Raw genomic sequence first — 27,711 nt, 5'->3', positions numbered from 1 at the left:
TCATTCTGTCCCAAAACTTTAACCTAAAACTTTAACGTAGGTTAAAGTTTTGCAATAACTTTTGCAATATTGAAGATACATGTAGCAACTTGATATTTGGCATGCATGTGTACATTTTGTATCTCATGGAGCTGCACATTTTGAGTGGTGAAAGGTCAAGGTCATCCTTCAAGGTCAAAGATATGGATTCAAAGCGGCGCAATAGGGGGCATTGTGTTTCTGACAAACACATCTCTTGTTTAGATATGAGAAATATGCAAACACTTCCTTATTTATTTTCAATTTGTGTTAACTATTAAAAATTGTGTAGCTTTTAACTTGTTTTGCATGATTTATTCATTATAATGTTTTAAAATAGCCACTAGTGACAAAAGTTGTGTGAGTCTTGGTTGTTCTGGTCATGAGTGACACGTTTATTTTCTTAGCCTTACTGTGAATAATATTTTAACGTAATATTATAAATAAATTTGTGTTGTACTTTTCCGTGTATATAAATATAAGTACATGTATATGATAAAACTGTTTTGATATTGATGAAATTGAGGTACAAATAGTGTTATTAGTAAAATTTCCTGTCTTATTTGAATTATTTAAGTGAAATTCAATATGTGTTACTTAGACTTTTGTCATTCAATCTTACAATTGTTGCTACCTCACCTCATGTCAACTTGTATTATTGAATGTTTTTTATTTGTGAAAGAAAAACATGACATAAAATGCACAGGATTGGAAATCAATTATCTGTCAGGTTAAATGAGCCAGAGACATAGGTCCATAATACTATCCCATGGTTTTGCTCTTTTCAGTATGAAAGATTTTCAGTGAAAAAAATATGGATAATGACCCTGTTTTAACTTATTTTAAAAACTGTGTAGTTCTTACAAGTGTCAATTCAGAGTTGTTGAGCAGAAAACTGTATGCAGTGTCTCAAATGATTGTCAGCTGACCATCATTGTCATAATCATAAACCATTATAAAAAAGTACAGCATTATTGATGTCATTATTGTGTTTATCATTATACCTCTTTTGGACTTATATATGTATTTTATGTATTAATAAACACATATTATTCAGTTGTGTGTGTTGTTTAAAAAAAAAATGCATCCTGAAGTGATCACCTGGCCCCATGTTCACAAAGGATCAAGTGCCAAAAGTTATATCGGGATCAAGTACTATCGTAACTCAGTCATACTTCATTAAAGATTGTTCTTCATTAACCCTTTGAGCGCTGGAACCGGAATTTGAAGGCCTTTGCAAACAGTTTGGATCCAGATGAGACGCCACAAAACGTGGCGTCTCATCAGGATCCAAACTGTTTGCTATTCTGATAGTATTCTTTGAAAAAAAAATCGAAGAAAATGCTAATTTTAAAAATTTAGCAGACAACATTTTAGCAGACGACAAATTTCCCAGCATGCAAAGGGTTAATTGTTCAGAATATCAAACGGAATACACATGTAAATTTTCCAAGCATTTCAGTAGTTGAAATTGAAATTGGAATTAGTATGTGATCCAGGATCAGTTTGAGGATCAAATTTAAAATCAAGATAGGTGATATAACTGCCAAACTCTGGAGTATTTCACATATCTTACTCATTGAATATCTTCATATTTGCTTAGTGAATGGCTATAATCATGTAGGTGAAATTTTGTTGGTGAGGTGACTTGGAGACCTGGATCAGGGGTGGATTAGGTAACTGTTTAATCACCATTTTTCAAGTGTTAAATCTACCAGCCATGTGTATATGTATTAAACATCAGTATAAATAATAGAAACAATTACCATTCCAGAATCATGTGTGCCTCGTCTACAGCTATGCACGAAATTATTTTTTTATTCTCCAAATTTTGTATCAAGGATTTCCCCGTATCAGTGCTTAAAAGCGCCTCAGGGTGAGAATACACCAATGTGAACTTTCCATCAGCAATATCGGACATAGGGACCGTTAATATTACATCTCCATCTGATTTAGCACCCCCTTCATCACCATCATCATCAAACAATGCTTGACCACCCTGACAGTTATAGTCCACACAACAGGCTTGTACTCCAATCTTTTGCAGTGCAATGATCTGATCTTGCATAATACTGTTCAAAGGTGTCAACACGATGCAAACAGACTTCTGTAGATTATAATAATCTTTAAGGATAAGTGGTGCCAGCTGGTAAATCAGGCTTTTACCATAACCTGTTGGGAGTATAGCCATAATGTCACGTTTTTCAATGACACAAAGTAACGCTTCGATTTGCAGTTCCTTGAGTGGCATGGGAAATCCTCCCTTTTTAGCAACCTCAAGTATGATATCTCTTGGAATTGCCATGTTTACGATTGAATTGTGAAAGCGAAAGTAAGACAGATAAACATGTTTCTAATAATTGCAATTCTTCTTTATAGACATTTGAAATCACCCTTAAACATAATTTAATAAAATTTCTTTAAATAACATTCCATTTTAAACACATATTCAACACCGATTTTCTCATTAAAAAAAAAAATTCATTCCTACGCGGAACTATTTGGGCGTAATCACAAATCTCCTAACCAGGGGAATGTGATGCGTCCTAGCATAGAGGTGACAATAACGTAGTGACGTCACCATCTATGTATAGAATGCTGAGTAGCCTTCATGTAATTGTCATTATATCTCTTTCAAAGCGCTGACGTTTGGCGCTTTCACGAAACATCCTAGAATCGTGTACGCTCCCAGGCCACTTGGCGACTACGTCAAGAAACCGAAAGGTGGCATCACAATTCAGACAAAATGAATCATACACGTATTTTATTTCAACACGTATAAATCTAGCATACAGTACTAATACACCGTTTTGAATTGAGCCCAATTCGACTAAGAAATATTTAACTACCTTTATTTGTTTACTTGGCAACCATTCAAAGATCATTTAATTGTCAGTGTGAATTATATTGAGAGCTAATACGTACCAGCGATGTTATAAAACTGTTTTGCACTGACCGTTACACATTTTCGTTGCTTGAGAAGAACACAAAGTCATTCGACACACTTGACTGCTCTACTTACACTGGACCTTGTAATGCCATGCAGCCCGGCGCAGTCACAATGTGATGTGTTCCAGTCGCAAGAAATGCAATGCCGCTAGAGTTGAAATGAGCGGTGGAAGAGAACACGAACGTTCAGTAGCCCTCTCCATATTCAGCATATTCACCAGAAACAGAATAGTTTCCGGAAAATAACAGGTACTGTTCACGAACTTCCAACGGAGACAAAGTTTCCCATGGGTTCGCTCGATCACGGAAAACTCTCCTATCCATCGGAAACATTGCATTTATGTACCGAGACGATGACTTCTTTCAATGTCGGCCATATTGTTTTTTTACCATGGTGATTGTCATCAATTTTCAATTTGAATATGCCCAATATCAATTTCATTTTCAGAGGCATTGATTGCAATTTGAAAATCGATTTTGGATGGCACTGATTGCAAATTGAAAATCGATTTTGGATGTCATTTGATATCGATTTTCTTTGTGAACATCAAGTTTGAAAATCGATGTCAAAAATTGAAAATCGATGTCATTTGACATCGAAAATCGATTTCAATTTGCTTTGTGAACACGGGGCCTGGGCTTTTTGCACCAAAGTATAGAAGACTAGGAAATGTTCTTAATTGCTTAAATTGGTTATTTGTGTGCAATAACTGAATGAAAGGTTTATTATGTTTGTTTTGTTTTATTTGTGTTTGTTTTTTGTTTTTCTTCATAGGTATATTTTAAAAGGACACACAAGTTTGGGTGCAAATTTGCAAATACAAATGCTATTGATTGTTTATCATGCGTCGTCAGCATTTGCCTTGTGAACACTCTTGTAGCCACATCTATCGCCGGATCTTCATTAAACTTTGTCATTTGTCTCCATGATACCTTGGCCAAGTTAACATTATGTAACATAAGTACAAAACTAGGCACTTGATCAAATTAAAGAAAGATTTTGTGAACACTCTAGAGGCCACATTTATTGATAATTCTTCAAGAAATGTTTTCGTCACTGACTTCTTAGATATTTTAAACCGGGCAACTTGATCAAAAACTAGGTCACAATATTCAATTATAAAAAACGTTTCAACACTAGCGGCCACGCCAAAACTATTGCCCAATCTTCATGAAGAATAGTTATGAATAATGTCCTATTAACATCTCGACCAAGTTATTAACTAGGTCACGTGGGGTCAAAAATAGGTCACTTACAAAGGTAATCTTATTTTATCATCTCCAATATGTACCTAATTGAAAAGCGCATATGTTGTTATCGTTAACACATTCAAATAGTACTCAATGTTATTTGTTTGCTAATTGTTTTCATGTTGAAATCATATAGTGATTGTCCTGTCAATACGACTTAAAAAAACTGTTTTATCAAGCACAAAAATTCTTTCCACAATTCTCTGAAACTGAAACTGAAACCAGTGCGTGTTGATTACCATTTCATATGCACCCATATTACCTTACTTCACCTCTTCTTTGACCTAATATGGACTGATTGTAATTCAAATAGGCTTTTTCTTCGCAAAGTAAATGTTAATGTTTCTTCTTTCACAAACACTGCCTGCTACAAACTTGAATATAAGTATGCAGCAGTGTGTTTTATTTAACATTTATATATTTACCAATGACATAATTGAAAAATCATGCGATAATCTGTTTTTTGTTTGCCATTTCCATATATACACATGAATCAACTGAATAATCATGCAAATGTGATTTGTATTTACCATGTCCATATTCATCAATTTACCGATTTAACCATCATGCAACAATGTGTTTTATTTACCATTTACAGTTTTACCCATGAATTATACCTGCGCACTCGGGCAGGAACGGATTTTTCGAGCGCCCGCAGATGATCATGCCCTCGAAAACGTTTATTATCCCTATATTAATGCTTTAATTGTACAACGGTAAATACTACATAATATGGGGTCCGGAAAACAAACAGTTTTAAACACCTAATGTTAACAAAAACGCTACAATTACTTTGATAGTTCATGTATTACAAATATAACGTTATATACCCCATATCAAATCAGTTATCCCCTCCGTATTTTCATTTCGGAGCTCGTTAAAAGCTCTAAATAGCCAATCCAAAACAGTCCTTCTCTGGTTCCAACATGCGGACCATTTAAATCTGCGTAACAGCATCCCGTATACCACCAAGCGCTATGCCTCCACATAGCGCAGTTCCCACTAGACATGTCATTTTCACGATCTTTAGCGCTGAACGCCATATTATTTGTATACGACAGACTGTCTCCCGCAGTTCCACTATAATTTGCGACCGAAAACCTGTACAAATCACCCTCCCATGCAACTGCAAACTGTTGATATAACGCATATTTGGTTACTCCTCCGACTGCTGTCAAATCAACTCGTAGTCTGTAACCCTCTGAGCCTGTCATTGCAAAGATGTTCTCATTGCCGAGCCAGAAATTATGTTCATCGCCGAAACCGGCCTTGTATTCGGCCCAGGATTTGTAGAAATCGCTGTCGGACACGCGTCTCTGTATTACCGTCCATCCTCCTCCATCCGTCTCCATGTCACAACGGACCTGAACAAGACAAACATTAATACATTAAATTGACTTCGTTATCTGCATCGAACAAGTTTCATTTGTTCCAATGTTTACATTAAATAATAACGACGTATCGTTACAAATCAACCGTGGATTTCATTCCATGGATGTATTGAATTATGATGCATGATAACTAACCAGAGCAACTTTGATCATTATTTAAGCAAACGATTATAAATTATGTTCTTTACTTCCTTCGTTTTAAAACTTCAAACGAGTTGATATCTGGAAAACAATAACCGGTAACATATTTATTGATCAGCTGCGATACAAAGTACATTAGTGAAAGCATTGAATTTACTCTATGTATAACGCAGAGGGAGGCTAATATAACGATATAATTTAATTATAAATTGCCTTGGTCTGTGGTTCCAAGTACATTTTCCAAAATGGTTATTAGCGCTGGCATTGCTGTATCTTGGATAGTGATAAATATCGGGCACGGCTTTCCATGCATGAAGATGATCTCCAACTTGTGGCAACTTATTAATAAAATACCGTTTAAATAAAAATGCTTTAAATTTAAAAAAACTCGTTCCTACATAAACATATTTATAAACATGACCTCGAAAGAATGAAGCAAACTTCAACACATTTATCTAATATATATGTCAAGTAATTAACTTACAATAACTTATATCATAAACTATCAGCTTATAATCTTGTAAGAACTGTCAACGGTGTGTGGACTGCGTTTGTATAAGCTAATTTTATTGAAAAAACATGGAGTCTGAAATTTTTAATAAGAAAGACTGACATCCTGAATATTGCTATGCTATAAATTGTTTAAAAATCACGAACATCACATCTCTCCCTTCAATAAAAGAGTCTCTTTGTGGATTAAATCCATTATTCTCACAGCAGACGCATCTACAATGTTTTTTGTTGTATAAAAAGTATGGAATACAACAACATATCTGCATCGCGTGTCATTCATCATCTCGCCACTGTTATACCTCCCATGTTCTTCTTAAAACGTATTCCGTTGTTGTCGTGCACCTTTGAGTACATACACAGAACATTAACATAAATTGTTATTATTACAACGATTTTTTGAATAACAAATGTAGTCATTGTAATTGCCGAATACCCCCAAAGTGTCGATTTGACCCAAAATCTTGATCTTCAAAGTTGGGAAATACAAAGCGCATTATTATATTTCAGTAAAACAATCAATTATATACTTATTATTCAATAATTACATAAATTTTATTTTAACCCTTAAATACCTTTTTGCGTTATGATCTGCACATTTATTGAGAACTCAATGCAAAGGGCAATAACTCCACCTTAGGCATTTAACTTAAGCTACTGTTTCGTTTTATGAGACGACGACGAAACAAAAATACAAATATAATTACATCAAAGAGCGTGAATAAAGTCTATAGCTGCTGAACGAAATGTGAGCGTCTCCGTATTAAACTGCTGAACAATGATGTACGAGAAGTGGCTAAAGCGTACCACAGAACAAATTCCCGTTATTGATACGACGCAGACACACAAATGCGAGTAAAATGTAACGTACACCTCTAAGGGAGCGTTAAACCATTACAGATGTAGACAGACTTTCATTCAACCTCCTATGGGCCATACGATATGTTATGAATCTTACTTTCAAATTGAGTTTATTTATATAAGCGTCTATGATCAACGAAAATATATTCGTTTTTTTAAGGAAGATATATCGTCAGTATTTCTCCTAACAAAGAACAACTTTATTTCACCGAAGCATATTTGTCTTTGGAACCAAATATTTATCAAGTGATACTTATTTGTTAATGAACTTATTTTTCAAAAATCATGCCAAAATAAATGCAAAGTATATCCAATACCGGGCTACAAAGGGATCATAACTATTGCCAACAAAACTCGTTTAAGTTAACGAGAATATAAGGTATTCATCATATTGTAATCGCACGAATCATGACATAAAATCTTTATGCTGGACTTACAGTTCGATTCTCCGCTTCTGTTTCCAATGACGACCCACATCTTCAGACGATAAAGAGACACAACTAATTTAATATTAAGCTTGATAATAGTTCCAAGACGCGTGTTATGATGGCGGGAATATCTAATCGTTCTGATAAAGCTGCGCTAACCATCAAAAACGATTTCAGTCGCCTTTAGCTAAGCAATTTACGACAATGCAGAATTTTTTATCCACAAACAGCATTTCAGTACTCAATTTGTGTTGTACTTCTGCAACTATTGATATGTACTTGCTTACATTTAGGCATTGACCGCGAATAAGAACCGCTTCTTAACGTAAGTAAGACATATACACGAGAGCGTTTCAATAAGCCTTGTAAATGTGATGCAATCGAGCGTAAATTAATAGGTTTAAACTAATGCAATGAATCTCAAATCAATAGTAATATGCAATTAGTCATTTATTTTCCGAATTTCGTACATATGACTTAGTTTATTATCTGTACTTAGATGCACCAGACCTTCCTTCAAATAGGAAAGGTAGTTTGTATATCTCGTAAAGCAACATATTAGATTTTTAACAACATTGTGAAAAGATAAAACGCCTTTGACGATTTACATACAAGTAAACACAGTATAGCCAAAGTGCATCAGTTCAAGACAAAAACAATTTATTAACACAACTACATTGAAAAGTGTTCAAACATTATTTACAAACGTGTACGTATTAACAACAACATAACAAGAGAAAATAAGTAACAGATGGACAAGATATTAAGAGTTACATACAGTATTTATTTAAGAAGCAGAAAATGGTTGTAATTTTACCTCACGGAGTTTCAAGTTAAACGTCAATGTAACCACCCGTGTTACCACCATTAAGTGATGTGTAACTTAACAATTCCTACCTGTAAGTCCCGGGCTCGGATAGATGGTATAAAACCCGGTTTTACGGAACCCCGAAGTGTACTAGTCCTGGCAGTCACGTGGTGTAGTTGAAAGGTTCTGATGGCTTGCGCATGCACAACAGCGGCGTTGATACTCCTCGTTCAAGAATGACGTCACTTCATTGATCGCTGCCGCAACACCATCAGACTGAACAAGTAATTTGAAGCCGACATTGCAGTTGTTTTTGTATGTACATCCTTTTGTTACTGTGACGGGTTCAGCAGGCCCGTACCCAGGCACTGGACCCAGGGGCCCGGGCCCCCCCAGCTGGCTGTCGAGTAATGATTTTTTAATAATGGGCCTACTGCAAATTTTCTCACATGAAAGGGCCCACAGTACACTTACCCGCAATAAAAATGTGCAGATGTGTTTTATTGCCCCTGATACACAGGGGGATTAGCGCTAATTTACTCGCCAGTGGAGATACGCACCTATGCATTGTTTTCTTATCACCTTGTACACACATCCCCGATCTGTCAATTACCCATTGTGCTCAATGCTTCATCTTTTGATGGTGGGTGTAACACGTCTTTTGATTGGACAAGGAGAGAGAAACAGCGAATGGATGGAACTGATACAGAAGGACGTAGGTCTGAACGATAATAGTGTTTGCTCTTTTGAATTCCAACCTCCTCTAGAGGCATAGCTTATTAAACATTTCTGTGAAAACTGTCTTGTAGATGATAAACATTTTATAATGAATTTACTGACATATAACCATAGTAGTATTTTCTCTTTGAAATCAAACCTCCTCTACAGTCATACTTTATGTTACATTTGATAATAAAGGTTTTTTAGTTTCAAAGTTTGCTTTTACTACTTTATAAAGTGTAATACATTTCTGAAATCTAAAGCTTTAAACATGTGTGTGAATTTCACACCAAGCGCTCGTTGATAAAGCATGTCACGCTTTTTTTTACCATTTTTACCCCGGCACGTCACAAACTGTAACAAAATATTGGACCCCCTTCCCTAAAGTACGTCATAAACTCACACTTTCGAACATTTTTTTAATTAATACTTAATTTAAATTTAATCTAAAACTCAGTTCACTATTAAACCGTATTAAAATTTCACTTACCGGTAAAAAAACTTTCACATTACAGGCTTTTATAACTGTTGGGTTGTTACGATGAGCAGTATGAATATTTATCCACGTGTTAACCTCTAATAAAAACGAAATTATATTTTTGATTTTCTTTCAACCCTTTACTAACTAAAAATGGAACAGTCCAATTATTTCGTCATTGAAATCTGTGAGGAGGTTGTGCCTATTGAATAAGCCGGCCCAGCCAAGTTGCTTATTAAACATTCGAACAACAGAATCAGGAGATACGCAATTCGTCTTATTTTGACATAAAACTATTTCAAATGTTTCACAAATTTGTGAAAATTATTTTTAAATTCTACTAAAGAAATAATAAATAAATTATACAATTTTTTTAAATACCGGTAAATGTGTGACATCACACATGGCCTGACTCCCCTCCCCCATGTCACAAACTGTCACTTTCTTACTCACCCTCCCTCACCTGGAGCGTGAATACTTTATGGACGGCCCGTAATGGTTAAAGCTTTAGACTTCAGAAAGGTGCTGATTTACTTGTTATATATCCATAAATTTATAACACAACATATGTTTCTATATGCATTAAAATTCACCTTGAACAGTGCCTAATAAAAAATATATATTCGGGAGGGGCAACCCCTCCCGCACCCTCCCCGTTTGGGCCTCCCCCAGTCAACATTTCCTGGGTACGGCCCTGGGTTGACCGCAGAACGCGCACTCAACAATCTTGTAAAAGAAGCAGTAGCAAATCGAAAGAATGCTGAAGAAATGCATGTTCACAACATGTGTCGTCCTGAATGAAGTTTTTGGATTGTTTGCAAAGATTGCACAGGAAGATAAAATCCCGATTCATCAAATTTATTACTCCTTGTAAAGCTTTATCTGCTATATTTCTGCCTTTGATTGTTTCATGCAATGACAGAGATTGTATATAATCAGAAGTGGTTGTTTAAAGACGCTATTGCAATATCAGGACAGCTTGGAAATATATATTAGCCTCGTCAATAAATAATAATGACTGGACTGCAAAGTGATAAATGTTTGAAAATGACGAACATTTGTACAATCTAGCAGTGTAATACATCAATGTCGATTATAAATGAGTCAGTTTTTATTGTCAACTACCACTCGTTGTCACGAAGTTTTATTTTTTCACAATTTTGTCAACCACTTATATGTTGCATTACTAGATATAAAAAACTACTTTTCCTATTTCAAACAAGCACTAGTGATGGAAGGTCTGGTACATTTGTGCAAAGATAATAAACTAACGATATACGTACGAAATTGACGGATTCGGCCATTAAAATAACTGTACTTGTTTTTAAATAAATCGTTGCGATGATAATACGTTTTGTTAATGTTCTGTTAATGTACACACATTTGCGTGAAAACAACGGTAGACTTTTCAAGAAGTACATCGTTCGCTTTACTCATAATCGGTAATTGGAGGTATAACAGTGGCGCGATGATTAATGGCACTCGTTGCAGTAAATGCTACTGTATTCCATAAGTTTTATACAAGAAACACCATGCCCAGTATACTTTGTACTATTATATTTCACTGTTTTGATCTTTACGTCTTCGGTAATATTTATATGTATTTAACTGGCAATACACTAGGAATATCGTTATATGAGAATGCCGTCATCATGATCATTGTAGATGTGCCGACCGTTAGCATGCCTTATAAAATCCACAAATAGATTCTTTTATTGAAGGGACAGCTGTGATGTACGTGAGTTTCTTCCACAATTTACATCAAAGCAATAATCAGGATGTCAATATTTCTTATTACAAATTTAGATTGGTGAGCTATACAAGGGTTCTACAATTAAATTAGCTTAACCAAAAGCAGTTCACACATCATTGAAAGTTTTTAAAATAGATAATAAGCAGACACTCCATGATAAAAGTTATTGTTAGTTAAGTATTTGACATATATATATATATTATAAAAATAGTTTGAGGCTTACTTCATACTTTTGAGTGCATTTTATTTTAACCGTATCGGAAAATGTACAGAGATGTTCAGACCGACCTGGAAAATTGATAATGATCTTAGACACGATTATCGATAACGAACTTTTATCTCAATATACGTCTCAATCTGCATGAAAAATATGGCAGATGAATGAGAACATACTAATTTTGAAGTTTTAAACTGTTCAATTTCTATTGTTTCGATAGTGTGGAACACACAGACACACAATAATAAGATTGCTAGAATCGATTCTTCGGTTGGTTTTGTAAGGAGGTTATTCTTGATATGTACCGAATTAGAGTCAATACAGACATGTAGAAATAACGAAACAACATCACTACACATTTTAAACGAATTGCGTCTCACTAGGCATTTGATATAACAAATTATTAAAGGTTTTTGTTGAAACTGCTAAAAAAAAGTCTATTTTATAATGTTGGCTCTATAATGTTGCCTGAACGGAGGAGAGTGTAAGAAAAATGGTTCAACATTTATTTATCCAATCAAGTACCTTCTCGATTTCATTTTTTTAATAATATATAAAAAGCTTTTGCTGCACATATTGTAGAAATCATACATTTAACGCATATCAGAAATACTTAAATAAATTCAAAACACATATTAACAGTGTAACCTTATAAAAACCCGTTTTGTTGTTAAACAGGCATGCACTCTTGGAATACTGGTATTTGCTTTGTTTCCTCACGCACCGCTTCTGACAGAACAAAAACTATCAAACTGCTAATAATCAATTAATTTTCATACCACTTAATTGTCGATACATTGCAACATAAAAAAACACTATTTATCATTGCATTTAAGCGGTTCAAACTCGTTTGGAAAATTCATCGATCTTTATCATTTTACAAGTTGTCATTTAATACAACACAAGTTATTTGCTCAATCCTACATAACCATCCGATAAAGTTTCCTTTAAATTAATGAGTAAATATTTTGTAAGAGTAAAATCAATGCTTTAACTCATGTACTTTTTCTCCGCAGCTGAACAATTAATGTTTAACAAATTATTGTTTTCCACAAATCCAATCGTTTCAAGTTTCACAGCAAAGGAAACACATAACATACTTTATAATCGTTTGCTTAAATAATGGTTCAAGTTACTTTGGTTTGTTATCAGGCATCATAATTAAATACATCCATTGCATTAAATCTACGGTTTATTTATTACGAAACGTCGGATCGTCGTCGTACTAGTCAAATGGAAACCAAAAAAAACACAACAACAACACAAAACGAGATTATTCACATCGCCATATTCTAAAATGTGCAGACGTCAATGCTGTGCGCAAATATCGACACTGTTGAATAGTTACCAATAGTGGTATTTCCATTATCTACAACAGTTACACATTCATATTGTTGTTGATTGTTTTGGAAAAAAATATTTGTATAAGTGCAAGTTATAAAGCTATCGACTTTGTTTAAATTATTAAAATATCTAATCAAAATCAAGTGTCAATTTTATATTTTAAACTGCAATTTGCACATGACATGTAGCATTCAATTTAGTTTCAAGTCAAACATAGGCCCAAAACAATTACCATCCCAAAATTTCGTAAATAGTCTACTGTTGTTTTGCATTTATTAAATAATGAAGTTACAAATGATAATTCACTAGGTACATTAATTTACGACATGGGGAAAATACTTGATTTCGATTTGTTATTATTTTGTCACTTTTCAATCATAGCGACATTCAATTAATTCCCAAAATGCATTAACATGTTTTCTGATGCCGACTATAATTTGTTAAAAAATGGATAACTCAAACTTTTTCGACACGGAATTGTCAAATCGGTTGCAACATCAAATGCGTTGCATTTAAAACACAAAGGTGGCGATCCCAATGTTATTCATTGTATGTTTATATTTGGGGTTCTATTAGAAAAGGAGTGGATGGATAAATGGCTGCTCTACAATTGTGATTGAGTTCATGGAGTGTCATTGTCTTTGATATTAAATACTAAAACAACTTGATCTTCACTATGTTCGTGCAGTGGAACATATAATCGTACAAAACGTTATACTAATAACCATAATAATAACAATAATTATTATTAGTTTATATTATTATTATTATTATCATCATTTGCAATGTATTAAAATCATAGTTGTTTAAAGGTAACTTAAAAACCAATAATCAGCAAAACTGTCGAATAAAATATTGCATATGTGTTTATCCACATCCTCATATTTAATCAAATATTTACAATTGATTTATTTGTTAAACATTTTAAAAACCTAAATTATTTAGACTCATTATTGTCCCGATACAAGTTCCCGCGCATAAGATAAAAAATAGAATAAAATCTTGCTCTGTAAATGTGATCATACTGATAGGCGGGAATAAAGTCTAACGAGAATTAATTCTGTAACCGTCTAAATTGCGCTCTTATTCTAATTACACTTTTGAGATGGATATTAAATTATGTTTCGTCGGTTTGTTTAGCAGTTTACGAATTTTGTTGACGATGTTTGCGGTTTTGCTGATATTATGCCACCATGGTTTGCATGCAAACAAATGATGATACAGATGTGTAAAGTAGAAAATGTAACATAAGTTCCAGATAGATAAATAAAATTTAACACTAAAGTGTTATTATTTGCCACATTTCGGATTGGTAGACTGATTGCGAGATGATTAACGCCGTGTTATTGAACCCATAGCGAAGTAAATGTGGATGTTTTTCCGACAATATAAGTATGGCACTACACACAATGCCTATTATACAGACATGGCCATTGCGTGTATCACATTCATTAATAGAAATAATGCCAAACTAATTGAATATATCCAATCTGTACATTAAAAGTGGTACTGTTACTGACACGTGTTTCCGTTGAAAGAAACGCTATTTTATCGAATCACGTTTGGTTGATTTTTTACGCATACACTTAAATACCTTTTAAAACATAGCTATTGTTAAGAGATAAATACAACCGACACAAGGTATCGATCGTCATACCACTCAATGTTATTTACATTGTAATTGAAATTCAATGACAAAGCTTCAAAAGCCTTTAAAGTATTGATCAATTTACATCAATGTAAACGTTTTGTCACGTGTCGTTATAAATATATCAAGAATTGATAAGCATATGCAGTCCGGTAAGATTTACTTAACAGTAAACGGTTAGGCAAAGGTTAAAGTAAAATCAAATTAACCCGGTCTAGAACAAGTTTTAAATGCTTTTGAAAATGTTCATTTGTGAACAGTTGAGCAATCAGTGTGTACCGGTTATCTTATTCCAGAAATTAAATCATTTCACGCTATACAACACAGGAATACGAGCGCAATATGTAATCGTTTTATTGGGAAAAAAAAACTCCGAGTTTCTTTTTATCAGGACTCATACGTAAATACATTAAGGAAATAAAAATCTGCACCCGAATAATTATGAGACTTGGTTATAGTCAATTGCCTTAATGTAAAATCCTCAAATATGGTTACCGCTTGATTTCATTTCCGATATTTTATTTAGTACATCTTCAGTGAGGTCGATGATTAAGCGTCATTTCCATTCTTAGCATGTACACTAAATGCAAAGCTGAAATAACGTAACGAAAATAGAAAATATTGTAACTATAATTGCAAATATTTTCAATCAGTAATTCTCAACGTAATCGTGTATTTTGGTAGTTGTAAATACCATAAGGCAAGTTGAAAATAATGGACACATTTGCTGACATTGTAACCAAACTATCAAACTTGTATCCGAACCGGGCGACAGTTTGCTGTTTACTTGCGGGTAATTAAACACATTCTAACATACTGTTTATAGCATATGTAACTGAATTTAGGCACAAACACACAATGCAATAAGTAGCTGTTTACTTGAAGATCTTTCTACTGGTGTTTTGATTATCCTAAATTGATAATTAAATCGTAAGTATTTAACAAGGCTGAATTATTATCAATATTGTTCAATAAAACCTGACTTTATCGATTCGCTTACGATGTATAAGTTGTCATTCATTGTTAATTCATTCATTGCCGGCAAATGGAAGCCTTAAAGTAAATACTAGAGCGAGGTCTCGTTCATGGATGCCAATATTAAATAAATGGATTATTTCTCCGACGTAGTTCGACGGAGAATTATTTCTATAATTTTGATATTGAAATTCATCTTTATCTAGTGAATTTCATTATTGTTGCATCATTTATAACGTTTGAAGAGTAAATATGGTAATTAAATATTTTTATGAAACAAATTTGATTGACATGTGAATTTTATTTTATTGTTTTGTCATATACATGAAACGAGCAAACAGAAAACGGAATACAAAATTAAACATTGCATATTCAAGGTTCTGCTAGAGTAAAAATGTACACATTTACCTCAAACTATATTGCATACATATATAACATTGCCTTAACATGAACACATAAGTACATGTAACCGAATGTTGGTATTAAATAAGTATTAGTGGAACTAAAACAGCAATGCAATCAAAGTAAGCGTTAATGCATTAATTTTGTTTTTTAACTCTAAATCTAAGTCATATTCTGACACAGGCAATCTTCAGACGACTGATACAAAGTTTTATTGAAATATGGTCTTCAAACACGTGGTGTAAGACAAGTACAAGCAAGTTCTAAGCAGTGATATCGATACTTATTTCACATCGTCTATTACGTGTGGGAAACGGAAGAAATACGTCATACATGACCTCACAGTCATGTTACAAAATGCAACGTGGAATGTTGTACAAGGAATTTTAAACGACTTTCGTACGTGCTAGAACACATGAAGCAAGTATAGACTATGGTGTATGTTTACAATTAAAAAAATAAAGTTGCAGAATAGCGTTTAGTGCTTTCCATTATTCATTCGAAAACAAATCAGTCTTCTTTAAAAACTTGTTGGACCATTAAACCTGTAAAAGTTCTCTGATAAAAATTGCCTGTATAAAATTGATCATTAGCTTCCTTTCAGCAGGTTTAAGTTTATCAATAAATAAATAACAATGGTATGGTTCTAGTTGATGTTGCGTATAGTCATTGTTTTGGTTTCACACCGACTATTCTATAAGTGCAGTAAGATTTTATGATACCATGCCACCGAAATGTAATGTCAATAATGGGCAATAAGTTTTAATGCTTGTCAATATATTGCCTTTCAATAATTTTTCTCCGGACATTGATTCGGCAACTGTTGACACAGTAAACCATTCACAATTCAGTAAGTTCTTCTTACCATTAGCCTCCATCTGATTTCCTTATAATATAAAATAGAAACTACACAAAGACCTTGGGTTTTCTTATAAAAAGCTTCTTTTTTATTTTTAGTAAATCCATTTTAATATAGCGGGAAACCAAATCGATCAATCGGAGTGGGTGTTAGTTCGTGTTTTAACATAAACTAGTAAATCAAAAATAAGCGAAAATGTATTGACATTAACTATGCTCTATCAATAATTGCATTTTGTATGCACTGTTTTCATATTTTATCGGGAATGTTTTCCCTTTTTGTCTGGATAGAACACATGGGGATTTATTTAAATGTATTTAATTTTAAATTTCAATGAGCGATTTGTTGTTTAAACCACACATTCTGTTTTAAAATAATACGCTCTGTCTGCTTCAGTATTGTTTGAACATTTTCAAATCAATATCAACATACACTCAAATACTATAAAAATAAAACAATTACTGTTGAACTGTACTGGTTTAGCTTTTAACGATTAGTTTTTTATGGCGCGTGTGTCTGTTATCGTTATAATGAGCGTCTTTATAACATTGAAATGAGATTTGTACAATTGTTTTACTTATTTCAGATTTTTTGTGTCACATTTTAAAATGTTGGATTGCTTGTGTATGCCTCGTTCAGGACATGAAACTTATTACAACTTAAATGTAATCACAATGACTCTAAGGACTCGACATTATATGACGTGTACTTATACGATATTTTCCCCGATTTCTGGACATTGTACTACATGCAATTATACAGTATAGTTCAAGTATGTAGGTATTAAACTCTGATCGAATTGTTTTGTACTGTTTAAGTTTACGTAGAGTGTCAATGGGCTATTATATTAGAGTTTTGTGGAAGTTCGTCGGTCAGTTATTTTACTTGTGGTTATCATTTAATTTTCTTTCAAATCAGAAAACACTCTTTTCTACTAGTAATTTTGAAGTGATAATCCAGTGTGAATCGCGATGCATATCTCTCGAATTGCAAACGATAGCGTACTTTTGTAAATATCAATTAGGCGTGAAGAACATACGTAGAACATACGCAGGCAATGGTAATTGTTTCATACTAACGTTTACATTATTTACGTGATTTTGCCTTAATATTTTATGTAATTAAATCACGGTATAATTTTAACATGTATTCGACTATCATATATTAAATCACACATACAGATTTTCCAGATAAATGTTGAAGACATGTAGTGATACGCAAATGGTATTTGTATGAATGCCATTTGTTTTTATGTACAAACGTTGGATTTCACATTCATCATTTATGTTATAAGATGACAGTATTTCAACAATATAATTTAATGACACATACTATAAGCGGAACTTTTTATGTCAACAACACATGTTCATAAAAGTTCTTTACGAATTGCTAGGTAAAGCACACAACCACTTAAACATGTTTTGCAACGTTTTTCTTCAAGTGGATTACTAGATGGTATCGGATGACATAAATCAAGCACGTAAAATATTTTGTGACAACGGTCTCCTCACGTTATTGCGCTTTATGTAGTATAATTGGTAGTGTTTGTGTTGTAGTTAATACTGTAAGCAATGATAAAAGGCAGATGGATGTCTTAGATAAAGAAAAGAAGAAAAACATAACTGCAATCGAGCGAAATGCTAAGTTATGAAAACTACGCATGATAACGCTAGCAGCTAAGATGATTTAACACTGTAGTTAAAAACTTGCCACTGCAATAAACTCTAGTCGAATAACATTTCTTATATATTGTAATACTCAGAGTTCTGCTATTTGATGTTGAGATACATTTCCTAATCGTTGTTCACAGAAAATAGTGAATAAATATTCAATGAACAGACGCAAGGCAAGTAGGTAGGCAAGTAGGTAAGTTGTTAATGTTTTATATTTGGAAACTCCTCGTTTGAAGGTTTATGAGCAATTGAAACAATTATATACCGTAACAAGATATAATTATTACAACTTTCAAAAACACCTCCTAAGATAAAGACTGCACAATGTTAACTAAGTACAATGATGTGTTCTGGTAGAGACGAAACATTCATTACTACAATGTACGCATACGTATGCAAATACAACAACAACTCAATGTTCAAACAATTTTGCCTTTTTATTTGTTTTGTTAACATTAATTTTTGACATACTTATTCAATTAAACACGTAGAAATATTAAACAAGTCTAAATTATTACTGCAAACTTTACGCGTATATGTTTGTCAGCCTATTTGTTTTCCACATTTTTACATAACTTTATATCGCCCAGTTCATGCGATTTATTTTTCTCACATATTTTCCAACACTTGTTATGCACATTCACTTCTTTCGATGTTTTAAAGAAAATTGTCTCATATTGTCTTAATTTTCTGTTGACGTTGTAATGTTTAATGTAGTTAAACAGGTATTTGATGTTTAGTTTTAATTTATGTAACACACGATTTCAGACAGAGCTATATCGTAGATTTATAAAAGAAGTAAACATAATTGTATTGTGTGTGTAATGATAAGCGAATAGATCTATACAGCCTGATTTTATAAACGTACACTAATTTGAGTTATAGGGATAATATAACTCCAGTAAGGTTATATGCAGAGAAATTCCTTCAAGTTTTGTATTAAAGGGATGTTACCAGCCGCCAGTATAACACATGGTAATACATATAACACAACGATGAGAAGACAACTGATTTAAGATTTGGTTACCTCTTTGGAAAGGTCATTGCAAAACGTTGGGGCTTTAAAATACGCATCAGTTTATCTGACATTGAATTCATATGCAAATTCAATAAACATACGAATAATAACAATTCATAGAATCTTATTTTTTTGTTTCAAGTTAGCCTGCAAATTAAGATTGAGAATAAACATTCGTTTAATGTATCTAAGCATTTGAGTAAGTATAAAAAAAACTGTACGTGTTTGCTTTGTATTAATAAACGTATATTATTTAGTATATAGACAAACAACATGTAAATTAATAAAGTTTAATTCACATAAATAATTCACGTTATCTAAATTGTTAGAGCAGCACCATGTAAAGTATACTCCAGTTCTCTGTACTTAAAATTATAGCGTCAATGTGCGGTTTCCGTATAAAAAGTTACCGAAATATAACCATCAATAACTATTATTTCCATTGTATGAATTACCTATTCCTATGACAAACGCATCTTTGGCTGACATTTTGCGAAGCTAAAACGACGAGTAATTTCCTAAGTAGGCGCGCCTGAATTTGTTGTGGTTTCCTTTAGAAAATCGGTTTTTCAATAAACGACATTTGGTTTCTGTCAGATTTCAAGTGTTTAGATAAAGATAAATATGTATTTGAATCTCTTAGCATGCAAAGACACAATATTCTTAACGTATGGCGTTCCATTATCTATGATCTGAAAGAGTTCGTAGGGTTTTTTTATAAAACGTCAGTGGCCTTGTACTATGGTTATAGTTTATACCTTTATACCCGTTATGTGCGTAAATGCATTTCCATACACAACAATTTATAACAATTTAATATTTTGTAGTTATACCGAACAATCCTTTTAAAACAATGTCAGTATCCTCTGATTAAGATGGGCAAAACATAAGCGTTGAAAAACCTTACAAAATGGACAAACTCGCTAGTAACATAACACAAACACAATAGACACGGCTAAACACAAGGCTTATCAAAAATAATAAGGTACAGAACAATTTTACATGGAAAACACAAATTCACTAAGCACAGCATACACTGATGTAAACCTTGTATACCCGTGAGACTTTCACGTGCGCTCTAAAGAACTTTTAGGTCACCCTCAAGACTTTCACGAGCTAAAGCCATCACGTGTCCCATTAGGACATTGCCGGAAACCCTAAGACTTGTATGTGCACATTTTAGATTTTTGCGTTTGCTCAAGAAATATATGTGCAGCATAATGATCTTTATGTGCACCTTAATTACATAATGGAGCACCCTTTACACCTTACTGTGCACCCTACATACCTTTATGTGCGGCCTAAGATTAACAATTTCAAGATTAACACAAAGACTTTAGAGTGCGCCCTAAGAACCTTCACGTTCACCCTTCAGACCTTTACTTGCATCATGCAATTTAACCTTTTATGATCTTCTTGAAACATGAATATTGAAAGTATTTTGAACTTAATTTTTCAATTATTTCATATGTACGGACGTTGAAATTGCATTACAAAAATACGAATTTTATTTAGTGTATTTCATAGAATATCTTTTGTTCATAAATTGATTTTGTTTTAAAGCAGTATCATTACATAGAGGATATTTGTTGGATTCGGTGGATTATCACTTTTAATTCACGAGTGATCAGAGAAAATAATGTTTTCACGAGTGGCGCAGCCACGAGTGAAAATATATATTTTATATGATCACGAGTGAATTAAAATCGATAATCCACCGAACCCAACAAATTTTCTTTTTATTTTAAGCTTTTTTCACAGTTTATATACATTGTTAAAGAGTTTAACTAAAGAATTTCGCTGGGAAAATGACGTCATTTCGTCAAAAAAATGACGTCATTTAACATAAACAGTGAAAATTATCGATAATTTTCACTGATAATTTTCATTGTTTAAAACAGTGAAATTATCAGTTTTAATTCACTGATATTTCTCTATAAACCACCGGAAAGCATAAAATAAATCTTTCTTATTATTTATACCTCAATACTTGCGAATAAAATATGTTTTGCTTGGTGGGATCATTCTAATAAGAAATAACTGAAAACATACCCAATATTACACAATGTGTATATTGTAAAACTAATACAAATTGTTTGATTTTCATTATTAAACTAATCAAGAGGAGTATGATTTTGTAGTATACATAATTGTGGCTTCTCTAAAATGTGAATGTTTTTGTATCAGTTCAAATATGTCATTAGATTCCTGTTGTATGCAACTGTCAACAATGGCTTCGTATAACGCATGATCTGGATTTGTTCACGGTTAAAATGAGCTTGGGTGGTATAGGGCAATGGTTGTATAATACTAATAGTCGTGCCTTTATGTCACAAGTCGTGAGAAATAATGAATTGTCGTTTTCCAAAAAAGATACTTCATTACTCAGTTCTTGTCTAATTCACCGTATTTGGGGCGAAATGTGCAATTTGTCGATTCCAAATCCTAAGATACATAAAAGGTATTTAACGTTTTCTATTGTTTAAATTTACAAAGGTATTCATACACTTTATTGTTATCACTGATCCAGGTTATTGTTTATTTAAGCTCATATGAGTTCGATATATTCTTATTTTGTCGTACATATTTAATGTGTCTACCATATTTAGCGAATAAAATTGCAAGGACAAAGCTAACTGAATATTAGAAGACGTATGGTATTTATAGTAAAATTCCTTAAGAAACACACACCTACCATAAAATCAATGAGCTAAGCATAAATATACACAAGCAACCAATATGATTGTTTTACTGACTGATTTAAGTTTAACAAGTTTAATAAAGATAATGTGTTGATGTGCATAGGCACGAACACTTTGATCGTACGACCGTATATATTACATCATATGGAGCCCAGAAAACAAATATAATTAAACACCTTCTGCAACAAAAACACTACAATGTATTACACATTTGGTGTAAATAGCAATCCTTAGCTATCAATTATCTTCTCCGTATTTTCATTTCCGAACTTGCTTTCGAATAGCCAGAGCCAAGCCAAGTATACCATCTTAGTCCTCTTTCATATCCTCCTGTATTGTCTCCACCATAAGGCCCATTTAAATCTGAGTAGCTGCATGAATTGTACCACCACGCACTTTTCAAATGCGTAGCGCAGTTCTCAGAATACAAATCATTATCACGATCTTTAACTGTGAACGCCATGTTGTTTGAATACGACATACTATCGCCCGCAGTTCCGCTATAATTTGCGACCGACAATCTGTACAAATCATTCTCCCCTGCAACTGCAAACTGTTGATATGACGCGTATGCGGTTGCCCCTCCGACTGCTGTCAAATCAACTCGTAGTCTGTAATCCCCTGAACCTGTAAGTGCAAAGATGTTCTCATTTCCGAGCCAGAAGTTCTGTTCATCGCCGAACCCGGCCTTGTATTCGGCCCAAGTTTTGTAGAAGTCGCTGGCGGACACCCGTCTCTGTATTACCGTCCACCCTCCTCCATCCTTCACCATGTCACAACGGACCTGTACGCAAAAGAGACACATTATACGTTAAAATGACTCCGGAATCTCAATGGAACTTAGTGTAATATACTATATATTATACTAACAATTGAGATCGAGGCATGCCTGTCCATCCGATATTGATATATTAGCAACATAAATTAAACGTGTTCATGTATAAAATCATGCCTATGCTATGCGTATAGTCTTGCCTTAGGCGGATTCTAGGCTCTAGATTTTTTTAAACATTCCGCTTTTGTGTTCATTCTTCAACTTCCATTAAGTAAATAGTAGATGTTGTCAGGCGCTTAAACATCATTTATTAATGTGTGACTTACCTGAAATGTAACGCCCGGGCTCGGATAGATGGTATAAACCCCGGTATCACGGAACCCCGAAATGTACCAGTCCTGACAGTCACGTGGCGTAGCGGAAAGGTTCTGATAGTTTGCGCATACCCAACAACGGCGTTTATACTCGGCGTTCAAGAATGACGAAACTTCCTTCATCGCTGCCGCAGCATCTTCAGACAGAACAAGTGATTTGAATCCGGCGTTGCAGTTGTGTTTTTCTATACATCCTTTTGTTACTGTGACGGGTTGTTGGCAGAATGCGCAATCGACATTATGGTAAAAGAAACAACAGCAAATCGAAAGAAAGCCGATTAACTGCATTTCAACCCTATTTGTCGTCTGGAATGAAGTTTGCCGATAGCTTACAAAGTTTGTACATTTTAATCATATTGCGAAGTAGAAAATTTATGACTTATTCAAAAGCTTTAACTTAATATACATTTTTGCTTTCAATCGATCATTACATGCATGCACAGATACTGTAAATATTCTGGAGTGGTTGTTTTGAAGAGGCACTGAGAGTATTATGACCGTTTGAGGAGACATAAGCCCCAGTCAATAAATAATGACACTATAAATTGTTATCTGCAATTTTGAAAATACTCAAAACGTTGTATACTCTAATCTATCAAGGTAATAAATCCTCTTCGGATATAATTGTCGCGAATGGATACATGTATAACTCAATTTTATTTTACGAGTTTGTTCAATTCTACTAGATAAATAATTATGTAATAAATGTTTTCAAAGTATTAGTGGTGAAGGCAAATAGATAATACACTATAGTTAAGTGGGAAATAGAAATAACTCATTGCATACTAATTTTTATATTTGATTTGATATTGATTGATTTAATCCTACGTCTTGTCAAATCTTGTGAACGAGTTATTTGTGCTGCTTGCGACATAAATAAAAAGACACACATGTCATATTAGTGCAATCGACTACATAAATTAAATTTGTGACCAAACGTTTATGCATTACCGGTAACGGTTTAATAAAAGGCGGTTGAACTTGTTGTTTGTTTCTTCGAAATTTAATAAGAACAATTAGACATTTCATCCATGATAACATGTGTCTGGGAACAATTATCTGGATATATACTACGCTTCTTTTTTTCTTTTTTATCGTCGGAAGAGTGTGCGTTGTCATAGGCAACTGCAACGGCGCATATGACTAAGAGCACATGAGTACTGGTTTTGCAATTATTAAATAATGAAGTTACAAATTATAATTTACCAAGTACACTAATTTACGACATGGGTAACATATCTGAGTTGTCAGTATATTGTCAGTTGTCAATTTTAGCAACATTCAATTAATTCCCAAAATGCATTAACATGTTTTCTGATGCCAACTAGAATTTGTTAAAAAATGGATAACTCAAATTGTTTCGACACGGCATTGTCGAATCAGTCGAAACCCCGAAGGCGGTGATCCAATGTTATTTATTGTATGTTTATATTTGGGGCTCTGTTAAAAAAAGGAGTGGATAAGATTAAGGTTTGCTCTAAAATGGTGATTAAATTCATGGAGTGTCATTGTCTGCGATATTAAATAAATACTAAAACAACTTGATCTTCATTATGTTCGTGCCGTGGAACATATAACCGTTCAACCGTTATACTAATAACCGCAATTGTTATTATTATTAGTTTATTTTTTATAATTATCATACTTTGCAATATATTTAAATGATATAGTTTTTTAAGGTTACTTAAAAAACAATAATCAGCAAACATGGCGATTAAAATATTGGATATGTGTTTATCGACTTCCTTATAGGTAATCAAATATTTGCAAATGATTTATTTGTTAAACATTTTAAAAACAGAAATTATTAAGACTAATTTTGGTCCAGAAACAAGTTCCCACGCATAAGATAAATATAGAATAACATCTTGCTTTTTAAATGTAAAAAAACTGATAGGCGGGCTTAAAGTCTCACGAGAATTAACTCTCTAACCGCCGAAATCGCGTTGTTTTTCTATTTACACTTTTGATATGGATATTAAATTATGTTTCCTCGAATTGTTTTGCAGTTTCTCGAATTTTGTAGACGGTGTTTGCGGGTTCGCTGATAATTTGACCACCATGCTATGCATGCAAAAACAAAATGATGATACAGATGTGTAAAGAAGAAATTGTGACATATGTTCCAGATAGGTAAGTGACATGAATGCTAAATTGTTTTTATTTACCACATGCGAGATGATTAACGCCGTGTTATTCAACCCATAGTGAAGTAAATGGGGATGCATTTCCGACGTTATAAGTATGGTACTACAAACACTGCCTTTAGTTTATATATTATAGTTTGAAATGAATGTTGTTTATATATAGTAAATAAATTATATGTTAACGTAATGATGGTAAACCTGCTGAAAACCTAGAAGTGGATGTACATTATTATAAAGGCGTGGCCAGTTCGTGTCTCACGTTCATCAATAGCATTAATACAATGATGTCAGCGCTTAGAACCATTTCGGGAACATGTTCAGATACATACAAATCTGGATAATTAATTATAAACAGTCAATCTGTTTTCTGCCTCTGCTTTATATATGCGTATATATGCGTCAAATGCTTGATGAAATATATTTATGTGTTGAACAAAAACAAAAACCGCATTGTCGTAAACTGTTTAAATACAGGCGCCTAAAATCGTGTGTTGATGGTTTAGCGGATATTCCCGCCATCAAAACACACGTTTCGTGTTGTCTCTTTATCGTGGGTTGTCATGGAAAAATGCAGCACCAAATCACATTGGGAGATTAGCATTAGGATTTTATGTCATGATTCGTGCAATTAAAACATTAGTTATACCTTATATTCTAATTGAATTAAACGGGTTTTGTTGGCAATAGTCCTAATCCATGTGGAGCCGTGAATTGCAGATAATATGTTTTTATTTTTGCATGTTTACTGAATAATTTAATTAACATCAGTATCACTAGATTAATATATCGTTGCAAAGAAAACATGCATAGTTGAAATAAAGTTCTGCTTTGTTTAGGAGAAATACCGGCGATATACCTTTATTTTTTTTAAATGTTAATTTTTTTGTTGATCATAGAAGCTTATATAAATATACTTAATTTGAAAGTAAGATTCATAAAATATCTTATGACCCATCGGACGTTGAATGAAGGTCTGTCTAAATCTGTAATGGTTAAACGATCTCTCAGAGGTTTACGTTACACTTTACTCGCATTTGTGTGCCTGCGTCGTATCAATATTGGTAATGTTTTCTGTGGTACATACGCTTTGGCCAATACTCGCACATCATTGTTCAGCAGTTTAATACCGAGACACTCACATTTCGTTCAGCAGCTATCGAAATGATTTATAATGATATACGCTCTTTTACATAATAATATTTATATTTTTGTTTCGCCGTCGTCTCATAAAACGAAACCGTAGCTAAAGTTTAGTGCCTAAAGTAGAGTTATTGCCCATTGTATTGAGTTCTCTATAGATGTGCAGATCATAACTGTTAAAGAATTCAAAGATTAAAATGAAAATGTATGTAATGATTGTAGGCTTAGTATACAATTGATTGTTATATCGAAATATAATAATGAGATTTGTTTTTCCAACATTTTGTAGATCAAGATTATGGGTCAAGGCGACACTTTAGGGGTATTCGGCAATTTGAATTCCTTTTTTTAAATAACCGTTGCGATGATAACAATTTTTGTTTTTGTTCTGTTTATTTACAAAAATGTGCACGACAACAACTTTATAAGAAGAACATGGGAGGTATAACAGTGTCGAGATGATGAACAACACAGTTGCAGAAATGTTGCTTTATTCCATACGTTTTATAAAACAAACAACAAGCCCAAAATATTTTGTACTACCATATTTTCATATTGTATCTTTATGTTGTCGGTAATATTTATATGTATATCATGGCCATTAACTAGCGATATCATTACATAAGAATGTCGCCATCATGATAATTGTAGATGTGTCGACTGCGAGAAGAATTGATAAAATCCACAAAAATAGGTTTAATTGAAAGGAGAGCTGTGATGTTCGTTAATTTCTTGAACAATTTACATCAAAGCAATAATAAGGGTGTCAATCTTTCTTGTTAAAATGTAGATTAATGAGCTACTTCAAGTTAATACCATTGAATTGGCTTAACCAAACGCAGTTCACACATCATTGAAAGCTCTTAAAAACATTATAGGCAAACAGTTAATGATAATAGTAATTGTTAGTTAACTTCTTGAAACATATATGTCTAAGAAAAAATAGTTTGAGGTTTACTTCATACTTTTGATGTCATTTCATTTTAACAATTTTGGAAAATGTACAGTGATCTTCAGACCTGTAAAATTGATAATGATTTTAGACCCGATTATCGATAATGAATTTAATCTCAATATAAGTTTCCATCCGAATGATAAAATAGGGCAGATGCATGAGAACATACTAATT

At 33.3% G+C, this 27,711-nt stretch overlaps 2 protein-coding genes and 1 pseudogene across 2 annotated transcripts; all 3 read right to left on the bottom strand.

Annotated features, from left to right (window-relative positions):
- Nucleotides 1-1,780: 1,780 nt before the first annotated feature.
- On the bottom strand, nt 1,781-2,323 carry LOC127831109 (bifunctional 3'-5' exonuclease/ATP-dependent helicase WRN-like). Its single transcript, XM_052356099.1, has one exon. It carries the CDS (start codon nt 2,321-2,323, stop codon nt 1,781-1,783), a length of 543 nt encoding a protein of 180 aa, XP_052212059.1.
- Nucleotides 2,324-4,917: 2,594 nt separating this feature from the next.
- Nucleotides 4,918-9,130, bottom strand: LOC127831108 (ficolin-2-like; annotated as a pseudogene).
- A 12,807-nt stretch (nt 9,131-21,937) lies between these two features.
- Nucleotides 21,938-23,641, bottom strand: LOC127880760 (microfibril-associated glycoprotein 4-like). The gene is made up of 2 exons (XM_052428124.1): nt 23,248-23,641; nt 21,938-22,930 (listed from the first exon to the last, which is right to left on the bottom strand). The coding sequence occupies exons 1-2, from the start codon at nt 23,581-23,583 to the stop codon at nt 22,388-22,390; spliced, it is 879 nt and encodes a 292-aa protein (XP_052284084.1). The 5' UTR covers nt 23,584-23,641; the 3' UTR covers nt 21,938-22,387.
- Between the last annotated feature and the right edge of the window lie 4,070 nt (nt 23,642-27,711).

Source organism: Dreissena polymorpha, chromosome 5 (genome assembly GCF_020536995.1).
Source record: "Dreissena polymorpha isolate Duluth1 chromosome 5, UMN_Dpol_1.0, whole genome shotgun sequence".
In the NCBI taxonomy this organism is placed as follows: Eukaryota; Metazoa; Mollusca; class Bivalvia; order Myida; family Dreissenidae; genus Dreissena; species Dreissena polymorpha.
Note: the sequence above shows the minus strand (reverse complement) of the source record. Positions and strands in the feature narration are given on the sequence as shown.

Bases quoted from the DNA above. Each gene is read 5' to 3' on its own strand.
- LOC127831109 (XM_052356099.1), bottom strand. From the start codon at position 2,323: ATGGCAATTCCAAGAGATATCATACTTGAGGTTGCTAAAAAGGGAGGA.
- LOC127880760 (XM_052428124.1), bottom strand. From the start codon at position 23,583: ATGCAGTTAATCGGCTTTCTTTCGATTTGCTGTTGTTTCTTTTACCAT. The intron at 22,931-23,247 runs GTAAGTCACACA...TTTTGCGTACAG, and splicing joins GCCCGGGCGTTACATTTCAG to GTCCGTTGTGACATGGTGAA.